We start from the raw sequence: 13,398 nt of genomic DNA on the forward strand, positions 1-13,398 counted from the left end.
GATATCCCACATAGGAGATGAGCAGGAATCCTGGTATTGATGGATCAGACACTTGCTACTTCTGCCAAGGCTATACTTTTTCCCCTGAAAACTTTTTTTTTTTCTTTTTTGAAAGGATCTCTTGCGCACTGGGATGTTGAAACCTGGCACTGGGACCTCAGAAACCAGAATTCCTTCTCTGTGTTTATCCCAGAAGCTGCAGCATATCTCAAACTTTATTAAGACAAAGACTTAAATGTACAATAAAGCCTAATCCATTGGTCTGTTTAATTTCGGTAGTTCAGCTTTTTTTGGTTTTCATTTTATTTTTGCTCTGCATAATGCCTTTTATAGATCTTAACCAGGTTGTGATACTTGTTTGGTTCTCTCCTTAAGGTTTCAAATGATACACATAAACTCATAAAGCATTAGATCTGAAGTGGACCTTAGAAATCATCTATCTAGTCCAGTGATTTACAAATTACTCTGAGCAAATGAAGGAATCCTTTCTCTTTAAGCAGAGTTGTTTCACTTTGTTTCATAGAGCAAATTTCCCTTTAATGTCTCTTTGAAACCAAATTCCACTGAGAATGTTTGTATGTGTGTCTGTTTCTCTTAAACCACCAAGCTGATCCAATAAGACAACTTTAGTCACCCATTTTCATTCATTTATTCAGTCTAGCCCCAACATACGCCAGAGGTTCTGCGAGCCAGTGGAGAAGAAAAAGACATGTCCTCTGCCTTAAGGATCACATGTTCTAGTCAGGAAGGCAGTCGTATAGGGCTAACCAGTGGGGGCAAGACCACAGCAGAAGCTTGTAGAGAGGACTGTGGGCACATGATGAAGAGGGATTCAGACAAGCCTTTGCAGAGCAGGTCACCTAGAGCTGAGCCTCAGAAATGGGACGAGAGGAGTAGAATTCCAGGCAAAAGCTACAAGAAATACTAGCAAGAGAAAAAAATGTAAAGCTCAGACTGGGAAATAATTGATATAGCTGGACTTTGAGATTCATTGCATGTGATAGGTACTCAATAAATAGCTGGTTAATTAATTTACTAATTAATTAATCTGGAGGAAATAGACCATAAAGGAGAAAAAAGTCATTACATGAAGAGGCTCATGGGCCTACTCAAAAAATTTGGATTTTATTCTCTAAACTAGGAATTGAAAATGCAAAAGTCTAGAGGGATATTATAGGAAATGTGAATAAGTAAGATGGGCCAGGTATAAAAAAAAGTTATTATGGAGACTTTACATGAAGTACCTGCCTTATTCAGGTATCATATAAAATGCTGTCAACACATGGATGTCCAATATATAATCCTGGCCCTTAGGCTGCACACATAACAAAGTACTCAAAAATAATGTGATGATTGTCTCCATTCATGTACCAAATACAAATACAATGGGCTCACAGAGGCAGTGCTTACTTAATTCCATCTGAGGAAATCGGGAAGGTATTACTCATGAGATCATATTGGAGATGGACTTGAGGGATGAGTAGGAGCTCATATCTCTATTTCCAGCTACATCCAAAGACACTTCAATCCAATCAGGTTGGTCTCCTCAGTGTCCCACAGCACCCCACATTGTTATGCCCTTTCTCAAGTTTTTGACTTTGCCTAGGGTGCCCTGCCTGCTTCATTTACGTATTCAACTCCTAGCAATCCTTAAAGGCCCAATGCAGGCCTTCCTCATGAATAAAATACATGAAGACTTTCCATGGGCCCGTGAGCCATGGCCGCTGGGCCTGCGCGTCTGGAGCCTGTGCTCTGCAACGGGAGGGGCCACAGCAGTGAGAGGCCCACGTACCAAAAAAAAAAAAAAAAAAATGTTAACTGAGAATGTACCAGGGGCAAGACACTATTGGAAGGGTGAAAGATATTTAGGACACAATGAGTGCAAAAGTGCTCAGAAAAGGGCGTCTTACTATGCATGGTAAGAAGTTTACCAGTTTGGGAGTCAAGAGTTCACTGGCTCTGGGATTGATTACAGGCAGAACTTTTCACTTCTGTTTTCCTCAGTAGTCTTAGCTCTAAAATGGAGGCTTATCTTCATGACCATTATGGTCCCTTTCAGTTCTAAGACTGTAACTGTGATTTGGTGAAGGAATTTGGTCTCTTTGTTGTATTTCCAGTAGGATTTCCACACATGCTTTCAAAATCTTCCTTATGTAATATGATGAGTGGAAAATCACTAATCAATGGTAGCAGTATTGAAGTCTCTTCTTTGTCCCATTATAAATGTCATGTAATTCCTACCCTGGATTTAGGAAATTGGTCACAAATTCATTGTAATAAAGTTGGCTATCACGCTGCCCTGTTACAACTTTGGTCACTTCCTGTTACTCTAAGAACAGATCACTTGTGGTTCATTTTCTGAACTCTTACAATTTCATGGCAGGGAGAAAATAAAGGGCAGGTGGAGTACAGATCCTGAATATTAAGATTACAGAAACACTGCCTATGGAAAACAGCATACATGAATTAGGGAATTCATGAATATATCAAAGTAATAATTGAAAAAGGGTCATTTTATGTTTTTTAGTTATTATAAATCATTGAGAAGGACTTGCTTGCATTTTATCAGCTTTTACTTTGCACCTTCAGTTTGCCTCATTCCAACTTGCTGTATTAGTTGTACTCTTGATTATAAGCAAAATAACCAACTCTGGCTAGATTTAAGTAAAAAGCAAATCTATTGGAAGAACACTAAGTTACTCATGAACTCTAAGGAAAAGTGGAGAATGGGGAAGAACCAGATCAACTCCAGGGATCTCAGCCGTGGGACTTCATGGACCACAAAATTTCCCTTAGTCTGACTTTAGCTCCTGTGACTTCCAGCCTGTATCCACACCACCCGCCCTCAAAATAATTTCTAGAAGAGAGCATCATTTGGACACAACCTGGGTCAAATATCCTCTTCAGATACAATCAACTATGACAAAAAGCTTTTGTTATAAAAGTATCATATTATGAACACAGCCACGAGGGCCCCAGTCTTGTAGAAGAGGGACAAGCTTCATAGGAGGGGGAAATGTTGGGATCTAGGAAGCTACCTCAAGAGATGTCTGCCTATTTCAATACTTTTTCTGTTGTGTTTTTTTCTACCTTTCCTCTCCCCGCCCCTTAAACCCACTACCACCAAGTACCACTGTCGATATATCATTGTATAAAATAGTACCTTGAGTGGGCTCAATACATCCTGCTAGGTATATATCTTTTATATAAAATTAAAGTACTGAAAGGGCAGAAATTAAAGACCTGTTACTTTACAAATTAAAATGTATGCAATTCAGTTTGATTGTGTGCACTGTATAGAGGCATCCAAGCTTAACTATCAATAAAATATTCCATGCATAGAGATTAGCCATTAGATGTTGTCTGTGATAATACAACTTTTACTCTGACAACCACAGGATATTCTTTCTTAATTATTAAGGATGTTCCTGAGGCCAGAAATAAACCCATGTATATGTGGTCAATTAATTTTTGACAAAGGGGCCAAAATATATTATACAATGAGGAAAAGACAGTTTCTTCAATAAATGGTGTTGAGAAAACTGTACAGCCACATGCAAAAGAATGAAACTAAACTACTATCTTACACCATACACAAAATCAACTCAAAATGGATTAAAGACTTGACTGTAAGACCTGAAACCATAAAACTCCTGGAAGAACACATGGGCAGTAAGCTCCCTGATGTCAGTCTTGGCGATGATTTTTTGGATCTGACTCCAAAAGCAAAGGCAACAAAAGCAAAAATAAACTAGTAAGAACTACATCAAACTAAAAAGCTTCTACACAGCAAAAGAAACCATCAAGAAAATGAATGGGAGAAAATATTTGCAAATAATATATCTGATAAGGGGTTAATATCCAAAATATATAAAGAACTCATACAACTCAATAGCAAAAAAGCAAACAACCCAATTAAGAATGGGTGGAGGATCTAAACAGACATTTTTCCAAAGGAGACATACAGATGGCCAACAGGCACATGAAAAGATGCTCAATAAAAGATGCTCAAGGGAAATGCAAATCAAAACCACAATGAGATATCACCTCACACCTGTTAGAATGACTATTATCAAAAAGACAAGAAATAACAAGTGTTGGTAAGGATGTGGAGAAAAGGGAACCCTCTTGCACTGTTGGTGGGAAGGTAAATTGGTGCAGCCACTATGGAAAACAGTACGGAGTCTCCTTAAAAACTTAAAAATAGAACTATCATATGATCCACCAATTCCATTTCTGGGCATTTATCCAATGAAAACAAAATACTAATTCAGAAAGATACAAGGCACTCCCAAGTTCATTGCAGCATTATTTACAATAGCTATTATAAGGAAACAACCTAAGTGTCCATCTATAAATGAATGGATAAAGATGTGATACACACACACACACACACACACACACACACAAAATGGAACACTAAGCATCCATAAAAAATGAAATCTTCCCATTTGGGACAATATGGATGGACCTTGAAGGCATTATGCTAAGTGAAATAAGTCAGACAGGGAAAAACAAAACAAATACCATGTAATCTCACTTATATGTAGAATTAAAAACAAAACAAAACACCAAGCTCATCAATACAGAGAACAGACTGGGGTTGGCAGAGGTGGGAGGTGTGGGTGAAATGAGTGAAGGGGGTCACAAGGTACAAACTTCCATTTATAAAATAAATCAGCCATGGGGATGTAATGTACAGCATGGTAACTATAGTTAATGAAACTATATTGCATATTTAAAAGTTGATAAGAGAGTAAGTCTTAAAAGTCTTCATCACATAAGAAAAAAATTGTAACTATCACATTAGAAAAAAATCGTAGTTGTATGGTGACAGATATTAACTAGACTTACTGTGATGATCACTTCACAACATATACAAATATTGAATCATTACACTGTACACTTGAAACTAATATAATGTTATATGTCAATTATATCTCTTTAAAAATATTTTTAAGAAATATTCAGTTCATTTTCTAAAAGTAAAATCTAGACATTAATCTATACCAGATATTCTGGAAGATAAAAGTTACATATAGTATGTATATCCTGTATGCTCCTTTCAATAATTAGTGAAGGAAGTTCTTTTTGGACAATTCCAATGATTTTTCCTAGATCTTTTTTCTCCTCCTAACTGGGATATCTCTATGCCTTTACTTCTTGAAAGTTTAATATTCCTCAGCTTCCTTGATATTAGATTATCAGATTTCCCACATCAAAAGTATCTTTTGCTACCACCTGCAGTCCTGACCACAAGTGAGGAAAATATTGCAAAGCTCCTTTTTCTTTTCTTTCTATACCTTTATTAACTTACAGAAATCATGGATATAACTGCCACCTCACAGCCAAGACTCCCAAGTCTGTCCTGAAAACTACCTCATATTTTAGTCTACTGTTTCTACAGAATTCTCTTTTTATGTCTCATTCACACTGGAAGAGCAATATTATCAACCCAAAACCACTATTATGCCACAAGCCAGATTAGCTTCCTATGTGCATTTTGAAATTACGACTATCAATTTTTCCGAGTCTTCGTAATATTCCAAAGCCTTAGAAATCATGGAAAGATTTTTATATCAAATTGCTCAATTCTAATGATAAACAGACCTGCAGACTGGTCTGAATTTCAGTATTTGACTATCAAAGAACGACTTTCCTGATAATCTTCAGCTCTTTAAATGTGCACGTCTAACAAGCCTAAGACCATATTATTTGAGATAAAATTGCTCTAGAGATAGTAAAAAACAAACAAACAAAAAACCCACCACTAACACACTGAAGAATTTCAGGAGTTCTCTGCCAATGAGGAGTTCTGAATTATGTAGGACGAATAGGCTGTAGCGGAGCATTCTATCTTCTCACTCAGAATCAACCATCATCCCTTAAAGCGCTGTTAACTCTGGAAACTATTCTGTAACCTAGTAGAAAAAGCCCAAACTGGTGATGACTACAAGTCCCATGATGCAGAGCAGAAGCCTGGGCCAATGCTGGCCGCAGTGCCTCTCGGGAATTGTAGTCTTCTCATCACCTGTTGGGCAAACTAGGTACCGTAGTCTCCATTTCTCAAAAGTCAACTTATAAAAATAAAGCTGTGGAAAAGAAGGTAAAATTCTTACTACAAAACTAGTTTCAACCTAGGTGCCAAACACCCCTAGCCCCACAACTCCCGCCTGCGCCTCTGGGGGCCGGCGCCCTTTGGCGTGACGTCACTTCCTGGAGCGGCCGCCCCCGCCCAGCCCCGCCCTCCACCTCGCCGGGATCCTGCGCCCTGTGGCCCGGGCGGAGGCGGGCAGAGGCAGGGAGCAGCTGTTTTCTGGAAGGGGGGTCACGTGAGGCCTCTCGGTGTGGTGGGTGGAGACGGAAAGCTGCGGTTAAGGAGGGTCGGATTTAACCGTCCCAGGGAAGCGCGCCCGAGCTGGATCGCGGAGCGGACTAAGGTAGGGACCGGGCAGCGGGCGCTGTCCTGGGCGCTCGTGCAGTGACACCTGCGCCCCCGCGGCTGGCTGGCGGCGGGCCGGCTCCCCAGGAGGGTGGGCGTACGCGGCAGGAGCTCCAGGCCAACCTCAGGCCACCGCCAACTCCGCCCGGCGTCTGGGAGGCGCTGGCTGCGCACCGGGCGGCGGAGGCGGGACCGTCTTGGGGCCCCAAGGAGGTCCAGGAGCTGTGAGTCTTGCCATCCACGGAGCCGAAGACCCTTGGCCTGATCAGACACCGACCAGACACTCCTGGGGTCGAGCTAAGCCCGGGCTTCTGCACTTTGCTCTCGCCACCGACTTCTCTCGCCCACCGTGTTGCTCAGGCTCGGGACACTTCACCTGCCCTTGGTTTTCCAGAGTAGCACTGAGATGTTCGTCCTCAGAGCATGTCGATGCCAAGGCAAAAGTGGAGACACCCTTAATGAGCCCAGTACGTTTTTCTAACGTTTGGGTAGCGCTCACGTCTTTGCAAGGTCAATGGTTGTATTGGTCTGAGCGCCCCCCGCGCCAGCCCTGCGGCCTCAGGTATTCATTCGAATGGCTGGAGGCGGGACGACCTTACAGGCGGTGAGGAGGTTGAGATTTCAGACTTTTATTTACTTCTTTTTGGGGAGGCCATCTGGCGGAACCGAGGAGCGGTGAATCAGCAGCTCAAGTTTCCTGAATCTTTGATGATGGGGAAGGTAGCCCAGAGCCACGTGCCGGGTTAAAAATTTTATTTCAGCATCTGTCAGAGTCTGAGCGGCTTGTTTCCTACCTTTTTCACCAGTAGGGTTGCGTAGATGTAATTGGATAGGCAGACCTCTTGTTATGTGCCATTTCCCTGGTCTGTAGTTATCTCCATTTCTTAGTTTATTAGTTAACAACTTAGTGGTAAAGCTTTTTTCTTCGTATCATTACGAAATTATTCTGAGGCAAGATAAACTCGTCCTTTTGACAACAGAGCTTACCGAGTATGAGTTTTGAAGATTTGTTACGTACCTGCACTTTATGGCGTAGCAGAATTAGTGATGATCTAGAAACTGAAGAATATTTAAACTTTTATTCATTTAATCTTTTTGGACATAAGTTTAATGTTCTTTGGGGTTTATCTGATTAATGTAATTTGACTAAGTTTTTTTAAAAATCCATTTGATCCTGTGTTTAATAAATCGTTGCTTTAAGAACTGTTATTATTTATCTTACAAGGTGTCTAAGCTTCTGGCTCACTGTCATTACTCAGGGTAATTGTTCAGTTTCACTAATTAAGTCAGAAGGAAATATGAATAATTCTTCTCCCTTTCTTTCCTTCCCTTTACCCTTCCCTCCCTATACTGTATTTAGTAGTGTCAGGATCGTAAGCAGAGAATAAAGTTTCTGGACGGTCTTTATCACTTTTCCTCTTTGCAACTCATATAGATGAGATCAGGTTACAATGGTCGTTATAGAAATCCATCACGAAGAAATAAAGTGGGTAAAAAAGGATCAAGGTCAAGAAAAAGGGTGCGAATACTTCTGCTCTCCTTACCTTAAAAACGGGAGTTCTTAGAGATGACATTTTGGGATTAAAGGAAGAGGTTTGGGGCATGTTTTCATTCCAAATAAAGTAATAGAGTGTCACGAAATTAAAAGAAATGGATATGAGCATTTTGGGTTTTTTTGGATAATGCTCCTGATGAAAGACTAATTTTTCTATATGTTCTTCTCATTTTTAGGTAGTGAATTCCTAAGAAGAAAATAATGGATTGCATATTACTTGTTCTCTAATTGTTTGAACTCAGAAGTGTGCAGGTTTGTTGCAAAAGCCAAAAGAAGATGGCAACTCCTTATGTCCCAGTTCCTATGCCAATAGGGAACTCTGCTTCCAGTTTTGCAACCAACAGAAACCAAAGAAGTTCTTCTTTTGGGAGTATCTCAACAAGCTCAAACTCGTCCAAAGGCCAGTTAGAAGACTCAAATATGGGTAATTTTAAACAGACAAGTGTACCTGATCAAATGGAAAGCACTTCATCTGTCTGTAGCAGTCCCCTCATTAGGACTAAATTTACAGGTGCAGATTCTTCCATTGAGTATTCTGCTAGACCAAGAGAAAGTGAAGAACAAAATCCTGAAACAGTGAATTTGGAAGATAGACCTTCTACACCTATTATCCTGGGTTATGAGGTGATGGAAGAAAGAGCTAAATTTACTGTGAGTATTGACTTCTGCGGTACATCAGTAGAAGATGAAAAATTGATTAACCTGTGTTCTAAACTTGTGTTAAGTGATGTTAGCCTATACTTGTAATTTCTTGAACATAAAATTCAAATGGTTTATACCCCTTAAGTTGTCATGCCGTAGTGAACTTTTGCTTTACTTGAACGAATTTTCACAAACCAGTGACAGCTGTGAAACTAGCACACAGATCAAGAACAGACCATTACAACAGCCCAAAAGCCTCCCTGCATGCTCTCTGTCAGTCAATACCCACTCTCCTGTTAGCCTAGATTAATTTTGCCTATGTTTGTACTTTATGTTAGTGGAATTATGGAGTATGTACTTTTGGGTATGGTCTCTTCAGCATTATGTTTGTAAGATTCATCCTTGATTTTGCATGTAGTTGTAGGCAGCTCATTTTTATTACTGATGCTATTCCTTTATGTGAATATTACTACAGTTTATCCATTCTACTGTTAAGGAGCGTTTAGATAATTTCCAGTTTGGGACTCTTACAAATACTACTGCTGTGAACCTTTTAGTACTTGTCACTCAGTAAACACTTGAACTCGTTTCTTTTTGATAGCTCCCTAGGAGTAAAATTGCTGGATCATCTGCCCAGCTTTAGAAGATACTGATGAACAATGTACCAGAGTGGTTGTACTAAGTTATACTCCTTTAAGTAGTGTATGAGAGTTCCAGTTACTCCACATCTTCCCAACATGCGGTATTTTTCTGTCTTTTTCATTTTAGCTATTCTAGTGGGTAGAATGATACCATATTGTGGTTTTAATTTGCATTTAAGACTTTTTTTGGGGCCATTTGGATATTCTCTTCTGAAATGTCTGTTCGAGACCTTTGTTCATTTTTCTTTTGGAAAGCCTTTTCCTGTTTGATTTGTAGTTTTCTATGCATTTTGGGCATAAGTCCTTTTTCAGAACGTGTATTGTGACTGTCATCTCTCACTCTGTGGTTTGCCTTTGTTAATGGTGCATTTGATAATCAAGAGTTCTTAGTTTTAATATAGTCCAGTATATTAAATTTCTTTTATGCTTAGCACTTTTTAAAATCTGGCTCAGGCTTCCCTGGTGGCTCAGTGATTAGGAAAACGCCTGCCAATGCTGGGGACACGGGTTCGAGCCCTGGTCCAGGAAGATCCCACATGCCGCAGGACAGCTAAACCCGTGCACCACAACTACTGGGCCTGCGCTCTAGAGCCCATGTGCCACAACTACTGAGCCTGTGAGCCACAACTACTGAAGCCCGTGCACCTAGAGCCCATGCAAAAAGAGAAGCCACCGCAATGAGAAGCCCGCACACCGCAACGAAGAGTAGCCCACACTCGCCACAACTAGGGAAAGCCCACACACAGCAGCGAAGACCCAACACAGCCAAAAATAAATAAATAAAATAAATAAATTTATAAAAAATAAATAAATAAAATCTGCCTCCTCTTAGGTTAAAAATATGTTGTCCTATGTTTTCTTCTAAAAGCTTTATTGTTGGACCTGTCACAGTTAGATCTGTAAACCATCTGGAATTGCTTTTTGTCCGTGGTGTGAGGTCAGGGTCAAGACACATTTTTTTTCTCCCTAAAGTCAAATTTTTATTGAAAAGACAACTCTTTCTCCTCTGCATTTACTCTGTTGCCTACGTCATAAGTCAGGTGACCATAAATGTATGGGTCTGATTCTGTGTTCCATTTTTCCCTGCTTTACCAATTCCACACTGTCTTGATTACTAAAGCCTGATGATAGTCTTGACATCTGGTAACTTAATTACTCTAGCTTTGCTGTTCCTCTTCAGGATTGTCTTGGCCCTTTGCATTGGGATTGTATTGAATCTATCTAGGGAGAACTGACATATTTACGGTACTAAGTCTTTGAATCTATGAACCTAAGCCATTTATTTAAGTCTTTAACATTCTTTTAATAATATTTTGTAGTTTTCAGGGCAGACGTCTTACATGTTTTGGTAAGATTTATTTCTGGGTATGGATGTCGTTTGAGGTTCTTGACGTAATGTTTTCTATTTGTTCTTTGCTAGTTTATATATTTTGGTCTCATATGTAATTATATATTTATGCATCCAGTGACCTTGCTAAATTAAATTCATTTATAAACTTGTTCTTTCAAACTGTTAGTTTGTTTTTTCTCTTGGATTTTCTTGAAGTAATGATTTCCTATTTATTTCAACATTTCATGCTGTAAATTTATGATAGTATGGAAGGACCGCCAAAAAACAAGTACTGAAATAATTTATGAAGAGGCAGTCTTTAGAGTTCAAATATTGTAAGACTGATGATATGATGGGAAATCTGCATGGACCTGAATTTTTTGCGAGTGATTTTTTGGAAATTATAATAAATTGGTTGCTCATTTCCTTACATTGACCTACCTTCCATACGAAGGAAGGAGCATTCATTGAGGTGACGTGTGAAAAGTTCATAGGCAAATTGAAGGCAGTGATATATAAATTTAAACTGTTTCAAGACAATACAGAGGAAGAAATAAGTGGCAAATACGAAATTAGTCATACTCGTTTATTTGTTAATTTGACATTTTTGGAGTACCTGTTATGTGCCAGGCCCTCTTCCAGGTAATGTTGGGACAGCAACTCGAGTGAGTGAATGAAAGATAGATAAGTATTTTTTTTTTTTAATGCTAGTATGTCACATGGTGATAAGTGCTATAGGGAGGAATAAAAGAGGGGAAGGAAATAGAGAGTTTCTTGAAACTGGAGTTGCAATTTAAATAGCGTTGTCAGTCATGGCCTCACAGAAAAGATGTTAGTACTAAGATGTTAGCATGGGAATATCTGGGGGGAAAGCTTTCCAGACAGGTTGCATAACTGCCAAGACCCTTGTGGCTGACAGGAGAATAAGCGATGGGAAGAGATGTATGAACTGAGGTAACAAGTAAAGGCAGGCGAGTGTGACACCCAGATCAAGTAGAGTACCTAGCCTTTATAAGGCCTTTAGATTTTACTCTGCATGAGATGGGAATCTTGAAAATGTTTTAAAAGGAAAAGTCAGATGATCTGACTTAATTTTTTTAAAGTCTCGCATGAGCCTTTAAAATTGGCTGCTGAATTGAGATTAGATTTTTGTGGGGGAAGATTAGAGGCAGGAGGCAGTTAGGTTCCTGCAGTAATCCATGGGAGACATGATGGTGGCGTGGACCAGGTGGTGGAAGAGGTCCTAAGAAGTGATCAGATTCTGGATATATTTTGAAGGTAGAGCCTTGGGACGTGGTAGATGGAGAAATCAAAGGTGATGCCGAAGTTTTTGGTCTAAACAATGTGAAAAATAGAGTTGCCATTTAACTAGATGGCAAATTTTGAGGGGAAGATCAGGATTTGTTTTGGGAAGTGCTAGGTTTGAGATGTTTGTTAGACATCAAAATGGAGATGTCAGGTATGTGTATGTGCATGTGAGAGTGTACACACATATATGTATTTTATATCTCTCTATATATTCGATATTGTGTTTAGGGTAGAAGTCTAAGCTGGAGTTACAAGCTTGGGAGTCTTAGGTTTGTAAAATAATTTTACCTTGGTATATTTCTTTAAATTGATCTCTTAACTGAAGAAAGTATTAGGACAAACCGGCAAGATCTTATATAGAGAGTGTCAAGCTTTTGAAAAGTGTTTAAAAGCAAAAAGTGACTAGGAGGGGTGCAAGTAGAAAAGTAGGAGAGCTTTCTAGAAAAGATAAAATGAAAACCTCTTTGTTTTTCCTAGAGAAGCAGGAGTGTTTAGGGACCACTGTAAAGAGTGGCTTAGTTAGAAAAGGGCTCGTTTTTTAAAACAGGAAAATAAAGTTGGTATGTATTATGTATAGATAAACCTAATTATCATATGAAGTTGACTTGTATCATGCATCAGTTATTCATAGTCAAAAGTTTTGAAGTCAATTTAAATTAGTAACTCCTAAAAAGAATGTTTTCTTTGTATCCCCTTCGTGACTATTTTACGTCAGGGCTCTCTGGAGACTTTACAGGGTATCCAAATAATTTTCTTCCTCACCTTTAAATGTAATAAATTACTTATGTTTTACTTCAAAACAAAGGGATTCATCCTTACCCTTGCTGACTCCCTTCAAAGCTGAAAAAGAAGTCTGTAAGGGAGAAAAATCAAATGGTAAGGATGATGTACAGTCCCTAAAATAATGAATTGTCTCTAGATCATCCAATAGGATTATGATATTAGTCATATTTGTAATTTAAAATTTCCTAGTAGCCATGTTAAGAAAAAGTAAAAAGAAACTGGTGAAATTATATTTAGTAATGTATTTTGTTTAACCTAATATACTTAAAATATAATTTCAACATGTAACCAGTATATAATCATTTGAATGACATATTTTTACATCTTTTTTCATACTAAGTCTTTGAAATCTGGTCTGTATTACACTCACAGTACATGTCAATTTGGACTAGTCACATTTTGAGTGTCCTATAGCCACGTGTGGTTAGAGTGGAGCTCTAGAGCTACAATTGAAAGTTATTGCACAGCAGACTTTAAGAAAAAAAGTTACTCTTTTTAAGAGAGTTTCACTCATTCGATAGATAGTTACTGAGTACTTTTCATATATCATGTATATAGTTTAGCTCAAAACACTGTACCGAAAACTACCAGGAGATGTTTCTCTGAGATTCTGTTATAAATAGTACTTCCAAAATTATACTTATGAAAAATAGGATCTAGCTTTTTCTTATATGCTTTTTAAAATATTGACTTGCTT

General features: G+C 38.8%; 1 protein-coding gene across 2 annotated transcripts in view; it reads left to right on the forward strand.

Annotated features, from left to right (window-relative positions):
* Window positions 1–6,277: 6,277 nt before the first annotated feature.
* Window positions 6,278–13,398, forward strand: part of SNX16 (sorting nexin 16) — a 40,578-nt gene continuing 33,457 nt past the window's right edge. Inside the window, exons 1-3 of one of the 2 annotated variants that reach the window (XM_022555022.2) lie at window positions 6,278–6,440; window positions 8,174–8,421; window positions 8,509–8,648. In XM_022555022.2, the coding sequence (XP_022410730.1) occupies window positions 8,274–8,421; window positions 8,509–8,648 (288 nt within the window). In that variant the 5' untranslated portion in view covers window positions 6,278–6,440; window positions 8,174–8,273. Of the gene's footprint in view, window positions 6,441–8,173; window positions 8,649–13,398 lie in introns of both variants that reach the window. The other variant, XM_022555021.2, reaches the window with a different exon arrangement.

The sequence above is a fragment of the Delphinapterus leucas genome, chromosome 17 (assembly GCF_059928025.1).
Source record: "Delphinapterus leucas isolate spDelLeu-1000000601 "Yukka" chromosome 17, BTC_Dleu_Yukka2, whole genome shotgun sequence".
Classification (NCBI taxonomy): domain Eukaryota; kingdom Metazoa; phylum Chordata; class Mammalia; order Artiodactyla; family Monodontidae; genus Delphinapterus; species Delphinapterus leucas.